We start from the raw sequence: 25,897 nt of genomic DNA, 5'->3' as shown, positions 1-25,897 counted from the left end.
CAGACTTTGACTAGTTCTCCAGGCTTTCTGAGAGTTTTTCAGTTTTTTTCATTGGACATTGTTTTTTGTTTTTTTTTTTAACGTTTTTAAGTCCATACCTTGTATCTGACCACTTTAAAGAAAAAAGTTGTTTTTAATTTACTTATCTAAGGCACTTAAAACGGACCTATGATTTACCCAAGGATTAAAAAAATCCCACCTGCCTTAAGGGATGAGTGTTGCGTTTTTCACATAACAGACAAGTTAGCAAAGTTTTAAACTGTATGTTTTACTTTACTGGCAACTTGTTGCAATAACACATCGTTCCCATTTCTTTAGCCCAATCTTTGAAAACTGCCAAACATAACACAGTTTGACAGGCATAAATTTGTACTTTTGCACTAATGGGTCAATTCTGAAAGGGCTAATAGCCAAAAACCTAGCAAATCTGAGCATGGTGTGCAATGTCCTTAATAAAATCTGAGGAAACTGGACAGGTGGCAGCCTAAAAAAACCACTACAGCAGATGAACAGTATCTGGAAGTCATGTTAGAAATAAGGAAAAAACCAAGTGAAGATCTGACACGGTGAGATGTATTTGGCACTTCAGTTGATCCATCTGCTGTGCACTGAAGACTCATCAGAAATAGTCTCAGTGGATAAGTGGCTGTCAAGAAGCTATTCTTAATGGAAATGGGGGGGGGGTGGAGGACTGATTACACAAGAACTGGACTGAAAATCATTTGCAACAGGTGTTATGGAGTTATGAATCCAAATTGGAAGTTTCTGGTTCTACGGCCATCTGTAAAACATAGTGGAGGCTCTGTCATAGTTCGTGACTGCATTCCAGCCAGTTGTGTTGGAAATCTTGTTAAAATTAATACAATGATGTATTTGGAAATATGCAGACAGATTTTGATCCACCATACACTAGCATATGGAAAGCATCTGATTGGCAGCAGCTTCATGTTTTAGCATGACATTGATGCCAAACACAGCTCATTGCAGTGAACCTATTTCTGCTTTTCTGCTAGCAAAATAAAGAAATGAGGGCTGGATAAAGACTTTTGCACAACACTTTATGGTACCAACAAAGAACTACTGTACCCAGTCTACAACTCAGACATCGTTAAAAAGGATATAATATTTTTTGACAAACACAATTCAAACATACCTGCAGAAATATAGCAGGTAAAACACAAGAGAAACAACACAAGAGAAACAACACAACTACCAATCAATTTGTCAGTAGGATATCATTCCATTTATTTAGCTTATTTAATACATTTAATATGTTTAATATCTGTTCATTTCACGTGGGCTTGTTCACTTCCTGCTGCACATATGGAGAAAGATAACCATGTATGTGTTTGTGTTATTGGTTCATTAAAACCTGCATAAACATTTAAAAACACAGTCCCGGTCACCTTATATGTAATCTAGTTTAGCTATTCTAATAATATCTAATAATATTACTGTTCCACAAAATTAACACATGAACAAAAGCTTCTTTCATTATCACTCTGTAATGTTTAATAGATTTATTTTAAAAATTGCGTACCATACATATGCAATATATTTTTTTAAAAACAAATATATATTATGCTTTCCATTTGATAACAGGTTACAGTCTGTACAATCATATTTTGTGTGTGCTAAATATACATTTTTTTTACAGTGAAATCATGAATGTATCTTATAAAATTGCAAAATAACTTTAGAATAAAGATGTTTTAGTTAGGATTACAAACTCTGAGGTTGGATGGGCACAAATATATGTGATTTTCTGAATACTGTTATCAAAATTACCCCCATAAGCTGGGAAAACACTGTAGAAGCAGTAGTAGAACAATGTAGCAAGAATAAAGTGAGCTGGGAATGTGCAGGTTAACACAGGCGTGTGAATAAAGGTTAGCTTTGGCACATTCAGAATAAATTCAGATACCTTAAAAGATCATTCAGCCAATCGCTGTGAAGCCATCGTCTAGTCTTGACTTACAGACACAGCTCATCTTGTACATTCAATTTCAAAGCAAATACTTCTCTTACAGCATCAAACACATTCCATCTCCTTACTTTCAAATTTTCCGTTTAACTTTGTTTCTTATAAATGAGAAATACCATCCATTATACAATCAATAACTTGCTTAGGCGACCAATACATGCATTTTATACTTTTCAGCATTAATAGGTTGATATGTCTGAGCCCTCACTGCACTTTACTTTGAGCACCATTTACAGATTATCGTGTTGTTTCCTCAAAACTGCGTCGGGTCTGTTCAGAGATCTGAAAGAAAATCTGGGGAAAATATTTGAAGGAAATATTAATATTCCATGAAAGCTAGAAAAGGTTCTGGTCTTCACTGAAACTTCAGTGGTTTGTGATGGCACTGTGGTGATGAAAAGCTGAATGCAGTATCGTACTGTGAGGACCTCTGGAGAAACAGTGCTGTTCAGTGGGGAGAAATGCAAATGTCCTGCAGCTGCAAAGAGTCGCGGAACAATAGAATCCATTCTTTCAATCTGAAACAGTGTCATCTGCATTCATTCAATCTTCTGAAGTGATGTGCTTGAAAATATGCTCATTGAATCTCTGTGCAACACACATGGAAACATGCAGGGAGGTGAGGTGAGAAATCACATCATTTCCCTTTCAGATCATGAACATGCAGGCTGTACTAATCAACACTTGGGGAGTGTGGTGGATATTGGCACTATTAGTTGGCCTCTAATGACCCCTGATGGATGTGGGCAAGCAGTAAGTGAGGAAGTCAAACCGGTGCCACGTAATTCCCAGGAAAAGTCCCAAAAGCACGAGTCCGTTCTGACGTACCTAGAAAGGGGGCAGAACATATGGTGTGTTCATGAAACAGAAACCGTGAATCTGTGGGATCTTCTGCTGTTTAACTGTGCCTGTTACATATGCAATACATCATTTTGTCCACTAGATGGGGCACTGACACTGCAGAATGTTTTGAAATTGCTAACAAAAAAGGATCCTCGTGTCTGCTTATGTACATTTTAACACTGTAGACATATCTGTAGTGATTCCCAGACAATCTAAATAAGGGTGACATGTCAAATGGCAAACTTGAATTAAAAGAATGTGTTTTTGTTTCCTGGTGACAAAAACTATTGTAGACGCTTGACTAGTTTGACAAGTATTACATTGTGAATACATGAATAAAGATATGCATTCAAGTTGTCGCCCAAAGCCAAAACATTCCTTTTCTTTCTTTTTTTTATTCCATCCATTTTTATATAAAGCCTTGCTTCAGTGTCTTGTTTCTACAATACACAGTATGATGCACTCAAAATAGCACTTATATATAAAGATATAAACCACATACCTACAAACCAGCCATCATCACATTTCTCCACCACTTGTACAATGTCTCCTTCTCTGAGCTCCAACTCATCTGAATTCTGTGGTTTGTAGTTGTAAACAGCTTTATACCTAAAATTGAGAGCAAGCAGCCTTAACCACAAAGTCACCAAAGCTGCAACACTTGTTCTGTACTGTAACAATGTGAACAAACAAAAACATCTGATGACGTACGGTTGGTGTTGCACCATCAGTGAACCGGGGCTGTTTGGTGCTTGTGTTTGCGGCAGGGAGTTGGCATGTGGAGCAGCCTGATTAGGTATTGCACCCTAGGAAAAAACAAAAAACCTCATGTCATCATTATGAAATGGCAAATAATGAACAACATTCCTGTCAGCACAAACAATAACACTGTGGGTGTGTACAATGTGTCACTTTATCAGAAAGGCAGTGAGAGCAGACCTGCGAGTGGTCAGAGTATCGGGGAGTGTTCGCTGTGGGAGCTCCCGCTCTGTGTGCTGACGTTGATGAATGAGTGGAGGGTGAAATGGTTTTAACGGCGGCACTCTGGTTAGCTGAGGGTGTCCCAGCCCAGTGATTGTTGTGGTTGGTGGGTGAAACCGGTTTGGAAATGATGTGGTGCAAGCGATTAGCCATTTCTTTGGGCACGGGTGTCTGAGTGGGAGAGCGTGACTGTGAAGCTGGGCTGCCGAGCAGTGAAGGTGAAGACGGTTTCACGGGGGAGTGGTCAGGTTTGGGGCTCAGGGAAGTGTAGGTGAAAGGGGACAGCGGTGACCGTGGGGAAGGTGAGTGCAGTGGACGTCCTGGACTCTGGGGTCCAGGAGAGACTGGTGACATGGGTCCCGGTGAGTAGTCATCCATGGAGTATTTGGTGCGGGGCATCTTGTTGACCTGAACGTAATTGGCTGGGAAGATGCCGCTGCGACTTGTTCCTGGAATCCTGCCCTCCAACCACTGATCATCAACTCGCCTGGTTATGCTGATCACCTCACCCTAAAATAGAGAATCGAGGTTAAAAAAGCTTTAAATGGTGACATAAACAGTAAGAACTGATTCGGAAAACCTAAATGGAAATATGTTTTTGCTCTGTTTCTGCTCTAACCTTTAGTTCAAACAAGCGATGCATTATGAGCCACTTACTTTACGGAAAGAAAGTTCAACAGGTAGGTCCGCATTGAAGTTAAATAGAGCCACAGCTTCCCCATACTCCAGCACCTGCAGAGTGGGAGACTTTATAGGTGTCGGTTTTTCTGTAGGAGGCAAAACCTGTGAAAGACATTGGAGTTTTTAGCCAAATTCATGCCATTATACATAATATCAGCACATCACAGAAGAAGAAGAAGTTTACCTCCACATATGTTGTGGGGAAAATACCAGCTCTTCCATGATGCTCTCCTTCAAACCAGTTGGCATCTACCTTCCTGTGGATGTAAACAATGTCGCCTTTCTGCAGTGGGAGCTCCCTGAAGGAAGAAAAAAAGATAGTAAGGAACGTCTCAGTTTCTGATACACCTATAACTTTAGATTCAGAGAAGAAATTACAACTTTATTATATCAGTTCCTTCTGTAACTTACTTGGGTGACTGAGCCTGGAAATCAAACTTGGCTCGTGCTGCTTTCATCTGGAGAAACAAATAGTGTTTTGGGAACAATGCAGTTGTCACATGCAAACAATCCAGCCTTCAAAATAAAATCAAAATGCAAATATATTTATTACGGTCTTCTTTTTTACGTAGCAATAAAGTGGTAGAAACATACCTTTTTCTCCTCTTTTTTAGGTGGGACCTCCATGGTTTCATTTGCAGGCGAAAGACGTTCTACTGTGGAGCAAAGTAGGGAAAGCAAGTGAAGTCTGATACATGCACTTCTTTGTTCCCTTGTTGTTTTTGAATGTGTTGCTGTGTAAAAGCAATTATAATCATAACAGCTACATGGGGTTAAAAGGGATTTTGAATTTCCAGGAAAAACAATTGGATAGCGCTAATCTTTAATCAGGTCTTCCGGGTTTCACTTCCTACTTTTAAGGGCTTCCTCCCCACCCATCCACAGCTGTTTCTTTATGAGGAAAAAAAAACTACAAAGACTTTCTGTGGTAACTTGTTAGCTGAAGCTAACAAGTAAAATAGCAGGAGACAACGTTAGCAATGAAAGACAGCCATGAGACTAACAGCAAATATTAGATTACTCAGGGCTTTCATCAACTACATGCGGATTGATTAAATGAGAGGCCTGTTCTCTAAAAGCACATGTGTCTTTGAGTGAGAGTGGATTAACGAATGAGGAAAAGCTGATTGTTATCAACTTAAGGAGAGTTTTGTAATAAATCACTATCGACGACATTGCAGAGATGCTGGGAAGGCCTCAGTGTGCATGTGTGTTGCTCCGTGTTTACCATATGTGGGCACAGAGGGTGATGATGGGCCAACAAAGTGATGGACAGGCTGCTTTGATGCTGATGAATTGCTGAAAAAGTGGAGAACATAGTGACCTTGATTTAAATCTGAAAAGTTTATGTCTCTTTTCAGTTCTAATATCAAACATTTAGAAAAGGCACAAAGTTAAAGCTGGGAGTGTGAGTGTGTATGAGTGTGAGAGAGTGTGTGAGTTTCCTGCACATTTCCTGTATATAACTGAAAGGCTGGAAGGGCTTGCAGACTCCTTGACTTGAAAATCTGCTTCCAGTAAAGTATGAGGCTTTAGTTGTCTTTACAGCCCCTATACACCATTTATTAATCCCAATCCTGAGTGTTTGCATTTGAATTTGCATTTGGGTTGGGAATGAATCCGAAACCCGAAAGATTCCAGCTTGGATTCCTCATGAGCTGATTTGCATATGCAGACAGCACAGTTCTTGTATCTTAGTGGTTGCAGCTGGACTCGCACAGCTAAACAAAGTGTCCAGATAACAGGAAGCAGTGAGGAGCTGACAGAGTTTCCCTGCTGTGTGTTTTAAATTTCCTATGTCCTAAGCCAAATCCCCTGAGACTGAAAAAGTTCACAACCAATGAACTCAACTTAGCAAACAACAGAGAGAATCCTCCAAGAATGCATTACACACACGGGAAGAAATGTGGAATGTCGTCAGCTGTTTAAGGTAAATACTGTACTTGGACTTGTTCAATTAACAGAAAGTCACCTGAAAAACCAGCAGGTTCCATGCGAAGTTAATGGTTTTTCTGTCAAATCACAGTGCTGGTTTTCTTAATACAGCAGGAAGAAAGGAGCTGTTACTACTAAGAGATGACGCAATATTAAAGTGGATTAAGAGGCAGGGAGTTGCTCTCAGAGGAGGTCTGTTATGTAGTGACCCTGGATTTTCTATTAACCTGTCCTGCATATGCCACTATGATACAATGTGCACAGGAGATGAAAATCACTTTGAAAACTTTTAAACATTGCCACAAAATAAGAATTCCTCAAACAACCTGAAATGCATACAGACAGAGGTAGAAATGATCTAAATTACTTAAAAACTACGGATAATAATACGTGGTTATGCCAGTTAATATGGGTACATATAAAGTAAGGAAAAATAGAGAATCGCTCGTAAGAAAGCAAAAAAGATATAATTTAAATCCAGCTGCATATCATACAGAGTAATCATTATTACATCCCTTACTCTGTCTACATATTATAAGTGTAACAATGCCAGTGACTGACCTGTAACTAGTAGCGCCACTCTTTGGAGCAGTTACTGGATCCCTCCCTCTAGCCTCCTGCAAGCAGAGTGAACAGTAAACACAGTTATTTTCCCCTAAAGCCTTCTGTATCTCACAGCTCAGAGGAAATCTCACAACAACTCAGACAAAGTCGAGGTGCTGACCACTCCCAAAGGAGCAAGAATTCCCCTGGGTCCTATCCTCCTTAGGCTACAAGCAGCACCTCTCATGATCTGTCTGAGCCGCCTGTGATTTCAGTTAAATTGCAGACTATGAGGCTGATTCAATCACACAGGAATCAGGAAAAAGCATGACAATTCTTGGCTGTGATACTGCAAGGAGAGTTCAGAAGAAAATAATCAAAGAGTACTGAAGAATTTGATTTTGTAATTCTTTTTCAGCAGGCAGGTCTACATTCGCTGTGGAGGAACTTGCAAGCAGGCGATTTACAAAGCAGACTGATCCGAATGCAAAGGCAGACAGGCAGACTATATCATCCAGGTCGCATAGGAAAACATGTCAGATAAGGAAGCAGAGGGATCTCACTGGCGCACAGCCTTCATTGGAAGTGTAGGGAAGTGGCAATTCTACTAAATTGGTGGTGTCGGGGGGTGGGATGCTTCAGCAGAGAGAGTCAGGAAGGGGGCTCAGTACCTCACCCCAGCCTCGATGCTGCTTCTTCTGGGAAAGTCTCCGCTCCAGGCCTTGAATATCCGAGTCCAGCTCAGCCTCAAATCGACTCAGCTCAGACACCAGACTGGCCTGAGTCCGAACAGTTATGGAGGTGGAATAGCAGGATTAAAACACTAATACAGAGTCTGAAGTTTGGAGCTGATGATGTCCCCTGTTACGCATTTTAAACAGATGACATCTTAGAACAGAGAAATAAATACTGTAAAAGAAGCTCACCTCTATTGAAGGAGACTTGGGTTTCTCTTGTAGCTTCTGTGCATATAGATGTGACTATGGACAAAAAAACAAAAAAGAAAACAATTGAAATGAAATGATATTAATGAATAGAGCCTTACTGATACTGGAATACCAATATTGATATTTGGTGATTTAAAAATCCAATATTCCAATATCAGTTATTTTTTTCTGTCACACACACCAAGCATAAACAGATTTCCCTATAATATGTAATTATTTATTTAGTCGTTCTGCTCTGCCAGGATCAGCTTGTCGGTGTTTGTGCCGTTAGAACAAGTAGGAGCGCCCTCCAGTGGACAAACTATGCAACATCAACACTTATAACGTGGCTGACGGGCGTTTCACCCAGCATTTCTTTACTTTTTAAATGTTCATTTACAGGCTGTTATAAATGCCAACACTAATAAACCGACAAACCACTAATATCAGCTGATAATATCGGCCCCAGATAAATCGATTGGGCTCTAGCTATATAGACGCCCCATGTAATTCCCAGAGATGTCTCAGTTCTGTGGTTGCTTAGTTGTAAAATATTTCACTAATTTATATTGTTCTTTATTGGATTTTGAGGCCCAGGTTGTGTACAATCTAACACTTGTAGCTTCTTCAGAAATAGGCTGGCTGCCAAGAGACATAAATCTGCATTTTTGGTTTAACTAGCACAGAAATCCCTCTTTTAATGCCTCTTTGCCTTCATCCCTGATTCTATGAAACATTACTTTAAAAGGCTCTGCTGGTATGAAACACAGACTAATGCTCTATTTTTTTGTAGCACCTTGGCTTAATATGTCCTTCTGAATGCCAAGTCCTCCCCTCCTTTTGGGGGGGCGGTCATCCTCACTACAGTCACAAACTGTAATGTCACTGTGAAGCAGCACAACACCTGATATGGTCTGTGAGCTGGTTTTGTAAATACTATCCAGGGGATTCAACATTGGCCAGTGTCATAAAGAGGAAATGAAATAAGTCTCCATGCTGTGAGCCATTATACACCACAAGAGGTTAGGACCATAATACGCATCACAAGACCCCACAGCTCCGGTGGGGGAGTGGAAACAAAGATTTCTTTTCTTCACAAGTGTAGACACAAGGCACAATATGCACCAGATCTGGGACATTGTTGCAAGACGCATTCAAAATAGAAACTCTAAAGAGACACCGGTCTAGTACTCACTGCACACTCAGTTACAATGGCTCTTAGTTCAGAGTGTCAGCCTCACCAGCCTGTAAATCACTGACTTAAGGTGTAAAACCCCTCAAGGCTCAACATAAATACATAGGTAGTGTCTTTTTTTGACTGAAAAGATAAATGAATGAATGCTGGGAGCCTACTGGATCCTCTGAATAAAAGGAGTGAGTACATCTGGTGGTAAGTGGTAGGTACCGTACACTGACCACACTCTCAAGTTATTTAAACACCTCACGTGAGAAGATGGAATACAAAGACTTAGACTGTAATCCTTACAGAAAAGGTAAGCAACCTCTTCTTGAGCTCTGCACTGGGAAAACAGTGCAAGACTGTAGAAAGAATGCGATTCGTAAGAACAAACAACAACCTGGAGCTTAGAGAATCATGAAGGAACATTTTTAATGCAGGAATCAGAGCCTGCTTTTAAACTATGAGAGCATGTGAGTTTGTACCTGACTGTGGCTTTCTGAGGTGGTGCTCTTTCCAGGCTCAAAGTCGAATATGCTCTTTGGTTGAGCGTGCTGCTTTCCTGGGTCTGACAGTCTATCTACATCCTCGCTCCTGAAATATAACACCCACACCCACACACACACACAGACACACACCATGGACAGCAGTTTAATGGTGACTTCATTGTAAGCGCCTGTAACAACAAATCCAAACTTGTCCGTCCCACACATTTTTTCCCATACGCTCTTGGCTTTGTAGTTTTTGATGGTACAGCTATTCACATAAGACATCAGCAGCAGTCTGTATCTCATGTGAAAATTGCTGTAAATGAGTATTTATTAATTAAGATATAAACAAATACTAATTTATAAATAAGTATATGGAACTTAGATGTGCTTCATGCAATAAAAATATGTTAAAACTGATCTGATCTAAAACTTTAACCTGTTATAGATCTGGATGTGGTGCAGAAGCACAGTAACATTAATCTCAAGCATAAGTTCAAAATGAGAATTTGACTTTTTTTTTATACACATTTTTTCCATTTCCTGTCAGCATAATGTGAAGCCCCTCTATGAAAGCTCTTTTCCGCCACTTAAAAACATTTCTTTTTTGCTATCCATAAGTCTCAAAAATTTGAAAAGTTTTTCATCTCTATAGCTAATTTCTTTCCAACTTCATAGGTAGGAATGAGCACTTTAGTGGATTGCCTGCTTTCAGAAAAAGGTGGATGGCAATAAGCCATCTACTGCTCATCATTACTCGGACGGTCTGAGTCAGTTTACTTGACCTCTTGACCTGTTTGCAGTGTTTGTGCCTTTTTAGAACATTTTAAGTGAACGCATCTGGCATAATGTGACTTTCTGTGTGGTTGATTGTAACAATGTTGAGTTCTGGAAATGAGTGCATTTCTAGTATTATTGTATTTAATTGTTAACACTAATCAGCAAGCACCTGTGTTGGATATCCTGCTTTCGACCCTCTTCTGTCTAAGTTCATACTCTTAGGTCTAAAACATCCATCTTACACTGAATATAAAAGCTTGATTAAATTTCTCAAAGTTGCAAACGTTTGTTATTCTTGGTGCTCCTGTCTTTTTTCATGTTGGGATATGAAAAGTCATCCCGTGACCACAAAGGAGTTATCTCAAATCTCACCAGTCTGGTAGAGCTCCATGAGGTGTTAGTCTGAAGAGGTTCTTGTCTGCTTCATTACCTTCTTCTGTGTTGGCAGACAACTGCATCCCTGCAGATCAGTGCACATCAGCCTTAAGTAAAAACTGATTACATAACCGAACAAGTCAACAATGTGGAATTTGGGGAATTTCCTTACTTTCAGCTGACCACTTCTCTGAAGGCTCCAGCTCAGGTTCTGGTGAACAAGGAAATTATTTCTTAGACTAAGTGATTAGGAATGTCACACCAACATATTTCTTTTATGTGCTTGTTTAAGAATTACTTGCAGCTCACTTGCAGTGTTTTGTTGTTCTTTACTAATTTAAGACTTATAAGTAAATGTTTCACACATAAAAAGTAGATCTCATTTAAATTAAAGCAACTAAACATTGTACTAGTGTACTAAAGAGTCCATTATGTGCTGTATATGTTCTGTACATAAAGCTTTAATCTACACAAGCAGCTGTCCAATTATAGAAGTGGAAGGCTTTAATAGAAAAGAGTCAATAAGCATAAAGTAAAGGATGCAGATGTTCCAGTGTTTTCATTCTTAAACTATATCTCATGCGTTGAGATACGGATGAGATACTGATAGCTGGGACTCAGTGGTTTCATTTTGTAATACTGTTAGATAAAGCAAAGCACCTGCTTGTCTAAACCAAAATACTTGCAAGGATCCACTCGAGTGCTGTGAGGGAACTTTTTACTGTGCGCACAGGGAATGTTTTTCTATTATGAAACCTTTAATAGACTGCAAATAACCAGCCTGATCTAGGAGGGGCTGAGATAAGAAGCTGGATTATTGTCAAAGCTAATAAACAGAACAGACATAAGACCTTAGGGCTCTTTCATCATGCCTTTTTCTGCCCCCGCAGTAATCTGTTTGCTGGATCACCTCAGCAGTACCTGACACGGACACCGAGAGGAATTCACACTGGAGCTGGGTATGTGAGGGAGAGGGGGGAGTGTCCTTACCTTCTGGCTTCTTGTGAATCTGCCTGAACATGCTCTTGTACCAGTCTTTGGGTTTGTTCACACTCTGGTATTGAAAGAAAGAGGAGGCGCAGAAAGTCAAAGGATTTGGCTAAAAACAACAACACTTCTTATGTAACTAGCATTGTAGAATTAAAGCAGTGCTAGCTCTGGCTTACTGATCTTGAAGCAATGGGCATCCCAGTCTCATCCACTGGGCCAATTCCTGAGAACTTGATGAGCCTTTCCTCCCTGGTGGGGCCCGTGCTGCGTGGTAACGTGGCAGAACCCTGAAGGCCGTTGGACAGTCCGCCTAAGTTGTCACAGTAACAACATTTCCTTTATTGTGCTGTTTCACTTAATTACACAGGAATTTGTCTGCTTATAAATCCTCCTACATCATATGAAACCCATAGATCAAGTTAAGGGTATTACACACCGGCTGATTTTTCAACCAAATTTAACATTTTATTCTTCACCTGCTTTCATTTATTACCATATAAATCACAGTGACTTGATTCATCTTTGTTTTCAGCACATGTGGTAACTCTTTTTCTTGTTATTCACATTTTAAATCCTTCCAGGTTACAAATTCTTCCCTTTTCAAACTACAACTTCTTTACTTTAATTTTGTAATCTTACTATTTGACTGCGAGGGTCCATAGTATGATCCAAAGCTGAGAGTTGCTGGGCTCCCCCCATTTAGTTCTGACACCTTGAAAAGGACAGAGATGTAGAAATCAGCCCTGTGCCAAACGTCAGAGCGTTATGTAGCTCAAACCTGCAGGAGTGATGATTTCGAAACATTGATGTATATATAGCGTGTGATGCTTTGTTTTTCCACAAGGAGGAGCACTTGCATCCTGAATACCGCTCCCTCAGCCTCAGCATTGTTAGATACCTTCATTTCTCCAGACGGCAGCCTTGCAGAATGGAAGGGGCTCAGGGGAGGAGTGGGTAGTCCAGGAGAGATGATCACTTTGAGGGTCAGATCCGGAGAAGTTATTAGTTGCTGATCTGAAGAAACTCCAGGTTTCCCGGAGTAGATTATCCGGGTGCCATCTGGATCAGCAACCACTTCCACGCTTTGCTAAAACAGAGAGGAAATGAAAAATATGGATGAACGAAAACAGTGTGTGAACTTTGCTCCTGTCATGTTCTCCTATTGACGCTGAGTAAACAGCACTCGCTTATATAAGGTCATGTGAACTTGTTGGCGGTCAAGCTATTCTCTAGCGAATAACTGGCCTGAGCAGAAGAGCTTCTGATGAAAAGACCCCAAATTTATTTAAAGCACCAGCAGCGGAAAAGTCGTATTGCACCCACTTTGTCGTCTCTATTGCTCCAGCTGCAGAAAGGCAGCACTGAAACAGGAGAGGGTCATTATGAGCCCATTAACTCCCCATTCACCAGGTCTCCCTGTTCTTGAGCCGGGGGTGGAGTCAGGGCAGAGAGGTTGGGAAGGGGTCGAGGATGTCAACCAAAACTCCAGCAGTGGCAGCAATTGTCTTACGGTCTCCATAGTGATACCCCAGACCATGCTGGATCCTCTGTTCCAACCCTGTTTATCAGGTGCTTTGGTCCTTCATCCTAGGGGTCATGGGAAATCCCCTTTGCCTCATGGTTGAACTCTTATCTGCACCAATGGCATGGTGACTGTGACACTACACTGGACTGATCTGCGTCACACTAATGAGTGTTTCTCCCGCCTGTTCATATTTGCTTATTCAAGACAGCTGCATTTGCTAAACAGTTGAAAATGTCAATATTTAGCATAGCTGCAATTGACTTTACCTGCGACTGCATTAGATCTGTTGTGGTTCTTGTGTGACAGATATCAAGTTCTTGTGCACGGCATCAAAAGCATCTGCAGAGACACAAATTCATAAAAAAATCAATAAGAAAGTAAAGCTTTAAAATTCTCTGGAGTACAAAGTATAGTAATTGTATCCGGATTAAAATGGAATTAAAGGAGAAAATAGCATAACACAGGAATACTTAAAGTACAAGTACATTAAACCTGTACTTTAGTAAAGTACTTCCTAAATTGTGTTCCTACTTATCCTATCCATGCTCTCAACTCATCCTTGTGTTGTAAGAGTAACAGTATTTTTGTCCAATGACAAATGCCCCCTCCTGACACGCCCCTGACAGCACCTATCCAGCTGCCTTCTTTTTATTCAAATGTGACTTTTAATGTTTCTGTGTAAGGTAAAGTGTTAAATAAGAAGTAACGTTAAATTCTGATTCATCTTCACAGAAATGGCTCATAACAACAGTTCTGCTGTATGCCAAAAATTGTGATTTCTTTCTTTTAAAAACTAACTTTAAATAGATTTGGTTTTCATATCCTTCATGGATCATATTTCTGTTTTTGCTAGAAGTGTCCCATCAGTGTATCTGTGAGAATCCATAGATCGAAGGATATTATTGTTTACTTTTTTATTTCAGGTGATGTCCCCCAATTATCTCCTTGTTGGTCATGTCTTGTGTGGTGTTGCACAAAGCTCCCCAGTCATAAGTTCATATTTTACATCTAGGCAGACTGTCCAGCTGTTCCATTATCCCATCCCACTAGCTTTCCAAAAAGGGAAAATGAACGTCACCCACTTTTTCCCACTACTAAGGAAAAACCCACCCAAACACAATGAGTGTGACTCACACGTCTGCCTCACTCTTCCCAGTGTCGTAATAAGCTGGACTTGAAGCAGCTAGATGATGGGAAAGGGCCAGCTACTGAAAGCAGACACCAGTTTCAAATCAGCTGCACCTCAGACTAACAGATTGTGCCTGCTGTCTCAACATCAGAGGCAGGCTGAGAATAAGAGGAAGGCTATTTCTGCTCCTGAATGAGACAGACTCCTATAGAGATTAAATGGTCCGCATCATGTACGTATGCATACCACACCTTCTCTTCAGCACTAATTCCTGAAACCCAAACTATTACAAAGGCAGTTTGAAAACCGCCCCCTACACCCATGAAAACACAGAAAATAGTAGTAACTTTTGAAGGAAACAATAAGGCTAATTTAAGGATAGTTTGCAGTCCAAAGCTATGTCTTTGAAGCATGCCAAGAAAGTCGTGACCAAGCACAAACCAGGCTACTACAGGCTGAAAGCTGCCCAGCACAATTTGCACTAATGAGTTTTCCATGTGTCGTTTGCAGCTGAACATTAGTCTATAATCATTGTGGTAAAGACCAAGAAATATAAGCACTCTGCGTCTCTGTGCACAAGGGAAAGAGACAGCACAGAGTCCGTGCTCTGATATAGCAAATGTTCCCGTTTCCAGACAACAATGTCACTCATTTGAGTCATCATCCCTCAATTACCCCAGTTACATAACACAAAATAGATGGGAACCCGAGGTTTGTGCCTTCAACAATACCATTAATGCTCAAGCATGACCGATGACCTATCATTGCCCAAAGCAATCACAACAAAATTATTATCCATCCTACGGCAGGAAACACTGCAAACAAGCTCCGTACATGAAGTCTCATTTACAGCGTGTTTGACACGCTGCTCTGTGTTTACATCTGGTCTCCCTGGCTCTATAAAGCCTCTCACTGTAAGGGGCTGTGCCACTGATGAATAATAGATGAGTAATTTTCAGCAGAACTTGGGAAGACGAAACAGTTTTCCTGTCACTGCTGCCATTTCAGTTTCCACATAAAGTAGTCAGTGACAGCTGCATTTTGTCATATGTCTTTGTAGTCTCCTTAAGATAGCTCAGCATTATCTCTTCTAGCCTCCAAATATCTGCAAACATCAAAGAATTCCCTGAAGACGTTACACTCTTACAGTTGTAACTCATTTTAAAGAGTACTTGTTGTTGCCAAATTCTCTAATAATTAGGCCAGTGTAGCTACTTTTGGCTGCTTCCTTATTCACAAGGGGTCATAACAGCAGGCAACTCTGCATGTTTTATTTGGTAGGGCTTTACTCTGGATACCCTTGCTGACACAGCTCCTAAAGGCGTTTGTGTCTCCTTAAGGGATCAAACCAGCTCAGTGTATGTACCTATCCCTGTTAGCCAAAGGCTCAGGCTTCAGACTGCATTTTCTCATTCACACTTTCATGTGAATGAGAGTGGTTATCTTTAACATGGTCTTGAGGCATACAGCTCTGGCTGTCAGTATAGCAGCAAACTAACTTTCAAGGGTGGCCTCAAAGGGAGGGTGGCTCTGAACCGTTGGGTGGGTACACTTAAATGGCCAGTATAACACAAATATGGAATATTCTGAACTGAATCAAGCAGTGCTATACTAGTAGAGAGGCATAATAAGGTCTCCCTCTGTTCAGAAGCCTAAGAGCTAAAATATCCTACTTCAGCGAAGTAGCTTCCTGATGAGTAAGCTCATGTCATAATAGTGACTCTCATTCCTCTGGAGAGCAAAATCCAACCCAGTAATTCTCCAGCACTGCATGCATTCCCTGTTTGACAGCACCAAACACAATCCTACCTAATAAGGAAAACTCTGAGTTGATATGTAGCAAGAAAACCGCTGTTCAGAAGTCTGGCTACATTTAATCTGAACGCCCAGTTCATTCTTATGTAATTACTGAGACACAACATAGGAGGCTGCTACAAGCTTTCAAAGGCAGACCTGTGATGCTGTCATGGTGAAATTGCATCAGTGCCATAGCAGACGTATTTACAAGTAAAGCCCCCTGCTAGGTGAGAGGTCCTTTATCACCCCTAGATCAGGTTGGGGGTGGAAGAAAAACAGAGCCATAAAAGGCCCATGTGCACTTGAGATGAAAGGAGGATGCCCCGCTCTAGACATGATTTCACAACACCAGAATTTTATACTTCCAGCTTGCTGAAAATACTTCTTATTTTCTCTTGCTTTCCATTCAGTAAAGAAGAGGGTAACTGAGGACAGGCTGAATTAGAATCGGGGGATTTTCATATGAAATTCTCTGAATCGATCCCAAGGACACTCATCCGGTGTCTCAAAGAATTGAGCCACATATTCGATTGAAAAAACTGACGTCAACTTAGTTTTATCAGCAATATCAAATTAAACATTTGTATCACAATTAACTTTAAAAAGTGACTTTAGTGAAGCTGTAAGATTACTTCTCCTTTTAGTCCAAAGGGAGTTGATGACAAACCAAGCTATTATCAGAAGTTGTTGAGGCAGAGCAGAACCAGTCAGCAGCTACGAGGTCAGTGAACTTCACCACACCCCTGTGATTCCTCTGAGTCACAAAAGGAGGTTTCCACAGCTGTTAATAACATTTCTAATATAGTAGCAGTTTTGCAGACTACAAAAAAAATGTAAACCCATTTCAAAGATCACATAGCTCTCACTAATCACACCAGCTGATGGCAAGAAGTCAACCTTTTCCTAAATCTCTCTATCTTCCATAGAGAGCTGCAGCCAGGTCTTTTTGCGAACACTCTGACCTATGATGACCTCCATCTGCACTGCACAAAGAGAGAGCACGTCCTATATTGTTCTCAGTGGGAGCAAGTCTGTCAAGGTGGCCGCACATACTCTGATGAATAACTGCGGCAGTGCTGACCCATGAACTTGTGCGATTGCGACTGGGAAAGTCGTGATTTGATGGTTGTTTTGTTTTTTTGCAAATTAGGAAAGATGGTCTTAAAAGAAAGCAAAACAGTGCCATGTGAATTGATCACCATTTATGAGCCCCCAAGTCTTTTGTGCAGCACGGTAAGCAGAAGCAAAAGAGTTAATCATTTACTCCTTAAGAGTGAACTGCTGCAAAGAGTCTGATTAAAAGTTCTAAAAGCTGTGTAAGAAAACCGGCTACAACGTGTCGGCTTAAACACTCTTAGAATGCCATAAAATCCTTAAAATGTGCAAAAAGATTATAATCATGTATAGGAGTGTGGATATTGTTTTAACCTGCTCTGAAGGGTAAAGTCTTATCACCTCATCTGCACGTACACAGTGTTACTGCTGCCCAGTAAATTACATAAGAGCGCCGTAAAAACCAACAGAATGCTGCCTTAAAAAGTGGTGAGATGGTAATTACAAGCACATTTGTCGAGTAAATAAAACAGGCTTTTATTTCCAAACACATAAAGTGAGTCACTCTGCAGCTATGCGAGAGGTCAGCTCTGCGAGGTCGATGGCACAACATTGCTTCCCGTGTGCAGCATCGCAGATGTGCCGACGCAGCCCATACAAGGTCCTGCGGCCGCAAGTTTATGATATGCAGTTATTGAGGGGATACACACATTTATCAGGAGGGAAGTATTTCACCTCCTTGTATGGTGCTCGTCCAGTCTGAGCAGCAGGAGGAGTCTGTGTACTTCTTGTCAATGGAGAGGCGATGCGTTCCCAGGAGAAGCCCAAAGGCAGTAAATCACAGCCAGAGTAAGTTCCGTTTTATCAGATTTGCTCTTACAAAAAAAAAGCATGCTTCACATCATTTAAAGTGATTCCTTATTTGAGCTTGTGTTCGATACACCAGACAAAGCATGAGAAAATACAAAGCTCAGAGCAGAGTAACTGCAGAAAAATGTCACAAATCCTCATGCCTGTCATCTTGCATCTTCAAAGCTGAGTGCAGCCAGTGGTTATGAGTGCTGGCAGCTAGACCCTCAGTAATATTACAAAGGGAGTCAAAGCCAACTGTGGAAATTACCCCGACAGTGATGCCTGGACGGTCCTGGGGCCATTAGGCCTGATATCTGCTGCAAGATGGGAAAGTAATCCTGACAGAACTAATTATTTCCTCTCAGCTCACCTGACAGTTGCCAGTGTACACTTACCCACTGGGCAAAGCAACAAGGGATGACATGTTGGGAAACACTATCCCCAATGCCAGGTCTCTCTCTCTCTGCTATACGCACAGCCAGAGCTCTCTCTTACTCTCCCTCTCTCCCTCAGTGCTCCAGCTGTGACTCCAGCTGCTCTCTTCTCCACTTGCTCAGATGCAAGTGGAGCCCACTCCTGTTGTCCGTATCAACACTAACTACATGAGTTAACATGCTTTAAGACACTGTAAACCTCAACATTAATCCTGTAGAGCAGCACGTAATCCCTGAGCAGTCAGACAGGTTACTCAACCTTAAACAAAACACAGTTTTAAAACTTACACATGTTTCCAGACAGCCACAATGCTTAAGGTCAATCCCTGCATTTGGTTTTCATATATTTGTGCTCCCATTTGGTGTACTTACCCACTCACACCTCTTTCTGTCTGCATGAGCTGTGCATGAAAACCACACTTGCAGACCTTCCCTCCACTTTCTCTGACTCATGAAACTAGCCAGGACACACAATCTCTCTCTCTCTCTCTCTCTCTCTCTCTCTCTCTTTTCCAGTCCTCTCTCTCCCTGCCTCCACTGAAGACTTCTCCGGTTGACAGGCATTGCCATAGCAACCCATTTTGACCCCCCCATATTCAAAAAGTGCCCCCCTCGTACTTGACTTGTCAGTTTGGGGCACCTCCTTCAGTGAAGCAGCTCTATTGTTGTCATAAGGTGATATTTCACAGCACAGGGTTAACCAAAGGAGAACCAAAATAGTTCATCACCTCCACCTCCCAGACACTACCCAGTGACTCCATCATGTCCCCTCCTAACTTTATCTATCCCATGGCTTCCTCTCCTTTTGTGTGTCTGTGTGTGTGTGTGTTATGTGAACGTGTGTGTGTACACAGTCCAGGTCTTTGGCTAGCCAAAGGCATGAAGGGAGAATAAGAGCTCTTTCTGTTCCTGTAGCTCTGGAAGTGTTTCAGAGTCATTACTCTACGCCACATAGGCAACCACTGACAGCACAAGTCCTGCTGACTTTTCTCCCATGATCGCACACAATAGCGATACTTTATTGGATGTGAAGATAAAAATGAAACAACAAGAGACTGAAATATGTTTTGCCCTTTTAAAGGCAAATTAGAAGGGGATCAGTCAAACAGGAACAAACACATTCTTAAATCCCGCTGTCTTTCACACCCACACACACACATAAACACACAGTTCTTGCCCAAATGAAACCAGGATTTCCAGTTTGCCCACAGTTCTCGCCAAAAAAGACAAACGGTGTAAAACCTGAAATCCAATGTGCTGACAGGCTGGCTTTGGCACATATTATGCAGCAGGAAGACTGATTTACAATGTCCGTGTTGCAGGTGAGTGATCCGATCACCTGCTGACAGATGCAATCCCTCCTTTTAAATCCATGTTTTATTCCAGCAATAAACTGAAAGCCAGCAGGACAAAGAAGGAAATTTATCAGAGCCTACCCAACGGTCTGCCCATTTGTTTAAAAGTGTATGTTTTTGTGCATGTGCTCGCCAGTTTCAACTTGAAATCGAAGCACTCAGCTCTTTCAATAATTCAGCGGTCTGGCTTGGTACACCAAAGCTCGGTGCAGATATCCACTTACTGAGCTTGTACGCTTCACAGGGTTGTTTTCGCCAACCAGTTGAGCTGCTGAACCTAAACGGACAGTGCAGGGCGATCTAGAGGAGCCTTCCTTCATAATCTGTGTCCTGCTGGCACAGACTTTAACCCTGCTGTGACCAAATCTGGTACTTTGTCACTCTGCCCCTAAACGAGGTAATCACGCAAGAGGCAATAGCAGGTTTGGCGCGGTGGTGCTCAGCACGTCTCTGAGTTAAAATCCTTGCTCAGTTTGTCTTACTCTCTTATTGCCAAGCAAACATGAAGGTTTACTCATTGTCAGCTCCATGTTTTTGTTTTTGTTTTATTTATTTTTTAACCAGATAATCACCATAGGAAGGATCACAGATGATCTTGTACTTCAGCCCTTCGTTGTTACTGATGAAATCAAGCAGACTTTTACCGCACAAGCTAATTAAAACAATGACAGCTAAAGATCTCAGGAAGTTAATCATCTAAAAACCTTAAAATACTTGGTGGCTACGGCCCAAGCCTTTTTTTTTAAGCATCAACTTCTCTGTCCTCTGAGGAGACAGGAGACAGCAGATACTGTTGTAATCAAATGAAAGATGCTTAGAAAAACATTGCCACCATGATAGACAACTGATAAGGGACGACGGCCATACAACAGGTTATGCGCTGAGGTAGCCCATGTGGAATGTCACTGAGAACAAACAAAAATGCATCAGAGTTTATTTTAGCGGTAAACAACATTTTTTTTCTGAGCTGTACATGTCCCAGGACTCTGGATCACACTTTAAACATGTCTTGTATAGAAATAAATCCTTGCAGGTCTTAATGCCTGTTTCCAAAAGAGTGATAGAGTGCACTTCAAGCATGAAAACACTGAAATATCCACACATGTAAAGTCACCATAGTAGTCGGTGTGTGGATAAAGGTCAGATGATAACCATCTTTTGAACCACAGACAGCTGCTTAAGGTCACTTAAACACATTCTGAAAATAAACCCACAGCAGTAACAGACCAGTGAAAAAAATAATGCTTTGTGTTGTTTGTCAGTGCCAGTGATGAACTGAGTAGTGACGAGAAGAAGCAAATATCACATCTGTGCTAGAGTCTCAAATGAAAATTGAAGTCAAAACTGACAGAGGCTAAAAAAAACTTAAGTCTTCTTTCTGAGCGTTTAAATCCTTGTAGCTCTAACCTTTGCGCTCGTCACTGTGAGACGCCAAGGCACAAGTTGTACAGTACTTACAGGCTGTAGAGTGCAGGCTGAGCGGTGAAGTCTCTGCAGCACACAAGGAGAGAGAGGAAGTGAATGAAAAAGAAGGAGGGCACTACTGCTGCTGCTCTTTCTCTCAAACTCTCCCTCCCTCTTTCTCTTTGTAAAGCCAACAGGGTGTCTTTTATCTTCTGTGAATGATTCAGCCTGAGTCTGAATGTTTGACTGGGTGTCCATAGGCGTGCGCATGTAATATGTGTGTGTGTGCATGTTTCTTGTGTTTGTGTGAGCATGCTCTTTAACGCTCATCAGGGGAAAAGGGGCTTGGTAATAGTTTCCATCCACAGCTGGAAATAATAGAAATTCCCATACAGGCGCAGCAGAACCACCTTCCGGTGTTTGACAGCACATGCCAAGAAAGAGGATTTCTATAGCAATCTCAATAATAGGCCTTAGTGTTATAATGGCGTTGGTCTATTCACTGTCTTAAGCCTTTAGTGTGTGTCACATTCATATCAATCTAAAAAAGAGAAAAAGGACAGTCTTTAGCACTTTCTATGACATCCAGATAGCAGATAGGATCCAGGAAAGTGTATTTCTTTTTTTCTTTCACATGAACTCATACCCGCTAACAACCCCAAATATGCAAACACTTGCCCCAGACTAGGACACAAAGACTAATCCCAAAATAAGTGTCAGTTTTTCCATCCTCGGTATCAGGCCCTATGCAGCCACCCAATATGAGAAAGACTTTGTATTCAAGCTGTATTCTTGTAAAGTCCACAGTGTAATCATGAAGATCAGCTGCATTTCTGGACAAATGTTAAGCTTCTGTTAAGTTCTTGAGGGTTTTATCTGTTAGATTCTTTCACCCTGAGTCCAGAAGCAGCGCAGCCCTGCCATCCAAGATAAATATTTAACAGTCTGGCTGTGAGACCAGGAATCAAAGGTCGCACCTCTGTGAGTCTGCCCTTGTGTTAGAGACAAAAGACAAGCATGTTACCAAACAGCTGCACAGGGACCATTAATTATTCTTCTAGAACCAAGTTTTCAGGTTATTATTCACAGAGGAAAAACTCATTTTTGATTAATAAAGTTCATCTCTGAAACACCAGACACACTAGTACAAGTTTGCAAGCTGTTTTTTCCATCAGTGGTCAAATGATGTATGCCCTCTTCTCTGTTGGATCCTCTTTGCAGTCTGAAAAGCAACACCCCAAAATGTCACTGTGACAGACTTTGCATTGGAAAGCACCTTAACATGAAAGATAGTACCACACTGTCCCTCTGTGGCTCTGAGGGGAACTGTTGGGTCTATTACAGGATTCGTCGTACACTGTAAAAAAGATCCGTATATTTAACAGTGAAAGACAGTAAAAATACGACAGGAAAAAACTGTTAACTATAAAACAGTTTAAAACTGTTGATTTGATGTGAAATTGCCGTAAATAAAGAAATGTGGAAAAACTGTAAATGTACATTTTTTCTCTGAAAAAAATACATAAACCTACTGTAAATCACTCTTGCATAGTTTTTTTAACAGAAGATTCCAATAAAGTTTAGAACAGGCAAACACAATTTTTTTTACATTTATTTATTGAAAAAAATACAGGTTTTAATTGCTGAATGTAAGCATGGTTGTGCTGGTAATGGATACATGCTGTAATATGACTTTGTGATTTTTGCATTAATTTCACATAATAATAATAATAATAATGGATTAGATAGCGGTTTTCAAGAAGCCCAAAGCACTTTACATTAAATCCATTCTTGATTCATAGCATATTTAATACAGCATATTCCTCCTCAAATTGTAATATAACAGGTACATATGTCCCAAGATCTTTATACTAGAAATGTATTAGGGCAATTTTTGGATGTAGTTTTTGTAAAGAATATGGGATGTAGCTGTTAAATCTACATTCTGTTGAACCTAATAAACCATGAGTTTAAAATGTAAACGCTAACAACAACTTGAGAGACCTACAGCTAATGATAGACATACTATATTATTTAGTGAATTCATATAATCCCAAAAGTGTTAAAATAATAATCTGTTGTCTGTTCTATTTATTCATAGTTATTTAAAGGAGCTTGCAAAGAAAAGCGTCTGGACTTCTTTAAGTTGCTTGAAGACGTTTCACCTCTCATCCGAGAAGCTTCTTCAGTTCTAAGGTCAAATGGTGGAGAGTCCCAGATATAAACCTAGTGGGAGTGACCCCCCACAGAGGGACAAAAGGACCCCCTGATGATCCTCTAATCGCCTGAGCCAAGGTGGGAAACTGGGCGTGGGTCCCAATCAGCCAGAGTTTCGGGTGAGTTCATTGTGAAACCTGGCCCCACCTTATCATGCGAATTCCTGAGGTCAGATGGCCCAGGATGTGAGTGGGCGTTAAGGCGTCTGGGAAGAGATCTCAAAACTGGATTATAGATGGCAGAGAGTTGGTGTCGTAAACCCCCGCCTCTGTTCAAAGATGGTCGCTCACAGTGGACATAGATGGCTTCTTTCACTCCTCTTTCAAACCATCTGTCCTCTCTGTCCAAAATGTGAACATTGGCATCCTCGAAAGAGTGTCCTTTATCCTTAAGATGCAGATGGACTGCTGAGTCTTGTCCTGTGGAGGTGGCTCTTCTGTGTTGTGCCATGCGCTTGTGAAGTGGCTGTTTGGTCTCTCCAATGTAGAGGTCTGAGCATTCCTCGCTGCACTGTACAGCATACACCACATTGTTAAGTTTGTGTTTTGGCGTTTTGTCTTTCGGGTGAACCAGTTTCTGTCTGAGCGTGTTGCTGGGTCTGAAATGCACCGGGATGTCATGCTTGGAGAAAACTCTCCTGAGTTTCTCTGATACACCGGCTACATAGGGGATGACAATGTTGTTGCGTCTGTCCTTCTTATCCTCCCTCGCTGGTGTCTGGTCTTCTTTTCTGTGCCTCTTTGCTGACTTTAAGAACGCCCATTTAGGATAGCCGCACGTTTTGAGTGCTTCCTTTACATGTGTGTGTTCCTTCTTTTTCCCTTCAGGCTTAGAGGGAACATGTTCTGCCCGGTGGTGTAGGGTCCTAATTACTCCAAGTTTGTGTTCCAAAGGGTGATGGGAGTCAAAGAGGAGGTACTGGTCCGTGTGTGTGGGCTTCCGGTAAACTTCGATGTTGAGTTTGCCGTTCTCTTCAATGTGCACAGCGCAGTCCAGGAAAGGCAGACAGTTGTCCTTTGTGTCTTCCCTGGTGAACTTGATGTTTTTATCCACTTCTTCAAGCAACTTAAAGAAGTCCAGACGCTTTTCTTTGCAAGCTCCTTTGACTACGATGACCTGGATGACTGAGAACCTTCACAGACATATTCATAGTTAATTATCATATGAAGAAAAAAGATTTTAAAAGAACCTCCTCCCCAAACCAGGCGTTTTCCCCTGAAGTTTAGAGCACCGTTTCACATCAAGGCGCCTGATTTCAAACGGGCCAATCAGTGCACTGCATCAGGCTCCACCGCTGATAACGTCTGTACAGCTCCACACAAGTTTTGCTTTGGACTACGGCAGCACGCTATCTTCATTTTCGTGGACTTGTTTCTCATTTTTTTAATTTAACGTCTGCCACAGCTCGTCTTCAGTTACTACGGTAAGAAAATAATCCAACTTGGTTTATTTATCGACAGCATTGTGTTGCAGGCAGTGAAGGCGCATATGATAAATTTATGTTAGCTTTAGCTCGTTTCTAGCATTAGCGTTAGCTACATTAGGCTGAAAAGAGCCTTGTAAAACCAGCAGTGCGCGTTTTGAGATGGGTGTATTAATGGAAACCGGCTAATTAGTTTAGCTATTAGGGCTGGGCCATATTATACCGTTCACGGTAATACCGGTATAATGTTAGGCAACGATAGGAAAATGAAATATCGCGATAGAATGGGAGTAAAACGCACAGTGCCTTTGTTTTCATACGCACATGGCCGATTGTTGAGTGAAACAGATGAACCAGAATTGGTTTGTAAAAATGGTGCAACTTCCGTGATGTGGAACTGGTTTGGTGTTTGTCCGTCAGATACACAACAAAGCACATTTTTTTGCAGAACATGCATTGTCGTATTTGTTGGACTAAGATGCTCTTAAATCTGGGAGTAATCTGGGTCCTAAACTCTGTATGCTTCAGGTCAAACAACACTGCAGCATCACTGAGAGTTAAAAACTGTCTAAATTCTTTCATCTTTAATAAAACGATCAGCATTGCTGCTTTACCAGGTGTAACTATAAAGTTTAACTCCATGAAAACAAAAGTTATTATATTTAACGGAGTTAGAAGTTAGCAGAAGCTAGCGGAAGTTAGCTCGCTAGTTTCGCTAGTTACCTAAGCATGATATAGCATGTTCTGACTGAGAGATTTCTGAAAAAATTCAAACGTACAGCTCTGCTATCACTTCCAACATAAATGAAGACAGGAAACTAAACAGCAGTGACGTTTGTAGGGTTACTGAAGTTGAGCTAGCTGGTATATAATGATGTGCTACGTGATCGCTAGCGACACAGCTATGTTAGCATAACATAAACAGTGAAGCTGGAGGACGAACACTAACACTTTTCCACTTATAAAAGTTAACGTGAAGGTTCCTGATAGTTAGAGACAAATGCA

The 25,897-nt window shown here is 41.2% G+C and overlaps 1 protein-coding gene across 5 annotated transcripts; it reads right to left on the bottom strand.

The window, feature by feature from the left end:
• Positions 1 to 1,486: 1,486 nt before the first annotated feature.
• On the bottom strand, positions 1,487 to 21,416 carry LOC146656883 (vinexin-like). 5 transcript variants are annotated; one of them, XM_085424669.1, is made up of 21 exons: positions 21,307 to 21,416; positions 13,495 to 13,567; positions 12,602 to 12,790; positions 12,343 to 12,415; positions 11,880 to 12,013; positions 11,704 to 11,767; positions 10,886 to 10,924; positions 10,711 to 10,798; positions 9,556 to 9,664; positions 7,894 to 7,947; positions 7,639 to 7,746; positions 6,986 to 7,041; positions 5,718 to 5,788; positions 5,084 to 5,142; positions 4,901 to 4,947; positions 4,674 to 4,788; positions 4,466 to 4,591; positions 3,767 to 4,318; positions 3,539 to 3,633; positions 3,330 to 3,436; positions 1,487 to 2,812 (listed from the first exon to the last, which is right to left on the bottom strand). In XM_085424669.1, the coding sequence occupies exons 2-21, from the start codon at positions 13,504 to 13,506 to the stop codon at positions 2,751 to 2,753; spliced, it is 2,160 nt and encodes a 719-aa protein (XP_085280795.1). In that variant the 5' UTR covers positions 13,507 to 13,567; positions 21,307 to 21,416; the 3' UTR covers positions 1,487 to 2,750. The 5 variants fall into 5 exon arrangements, with proteins under 5 accessions (XP_085280795.1, XP_085280791.1, XP_085280793.1 ...); XM_085424665.1 differs by having other exon boundaries at positions 5,084 to 5,145; positions 21,307 to 21,415; XM_085424667.1 differs by lacking the exon at positions 21,307 to 21,416 and adding an exon at positions 21,256 to 21,274 and having other exon boundaries at positions 5,084 to 5,145.
• Positions 21,417 to 25,897: the final 4,481 nt, after the last annotated feature.

Source organism: Rhamphochromis longiceps, linkage group LG12, assembly GCF_057381845.1.
Source record: "Rhamphochromis longiceps isolate RC_006_pf linkage group LG12, R_longiceps_female_GT1.1, whole genome shotgun sequence".
Classification (NCBI taxonomy): Eukaryota; Metazoa; Chordata; class Actinopteri; order Cichliformes; family Cichlidae; genus Rhamphochromis; species Rhamphochromis longiceps.
Note: the sequence above shows the minus strand (reverse complement) of the source record. Positions and strands in the feature narration are given on the sequence as shown.

Excerpts from the sequence above, each read along its gene's own strand:
- LOC146656883 (XM_085424665.1), bottom strand. Across the intron at positions 7,747-7,893 it reads CCAAGTCTCCTTCAATAGAG|GCCAGTCTGGTGTCTGAGCT; the intron begins GTGAGCTTCTTT and ends GTTCGGACTCAG. Across the intron at positions 3,634-3,766 it reads GATACTCTGACCACTCGCAG|GGTGCAATACCTAATCAGGC; the intron begins GTCTGCTCTCAC and ends GTTTTTTCCTAG.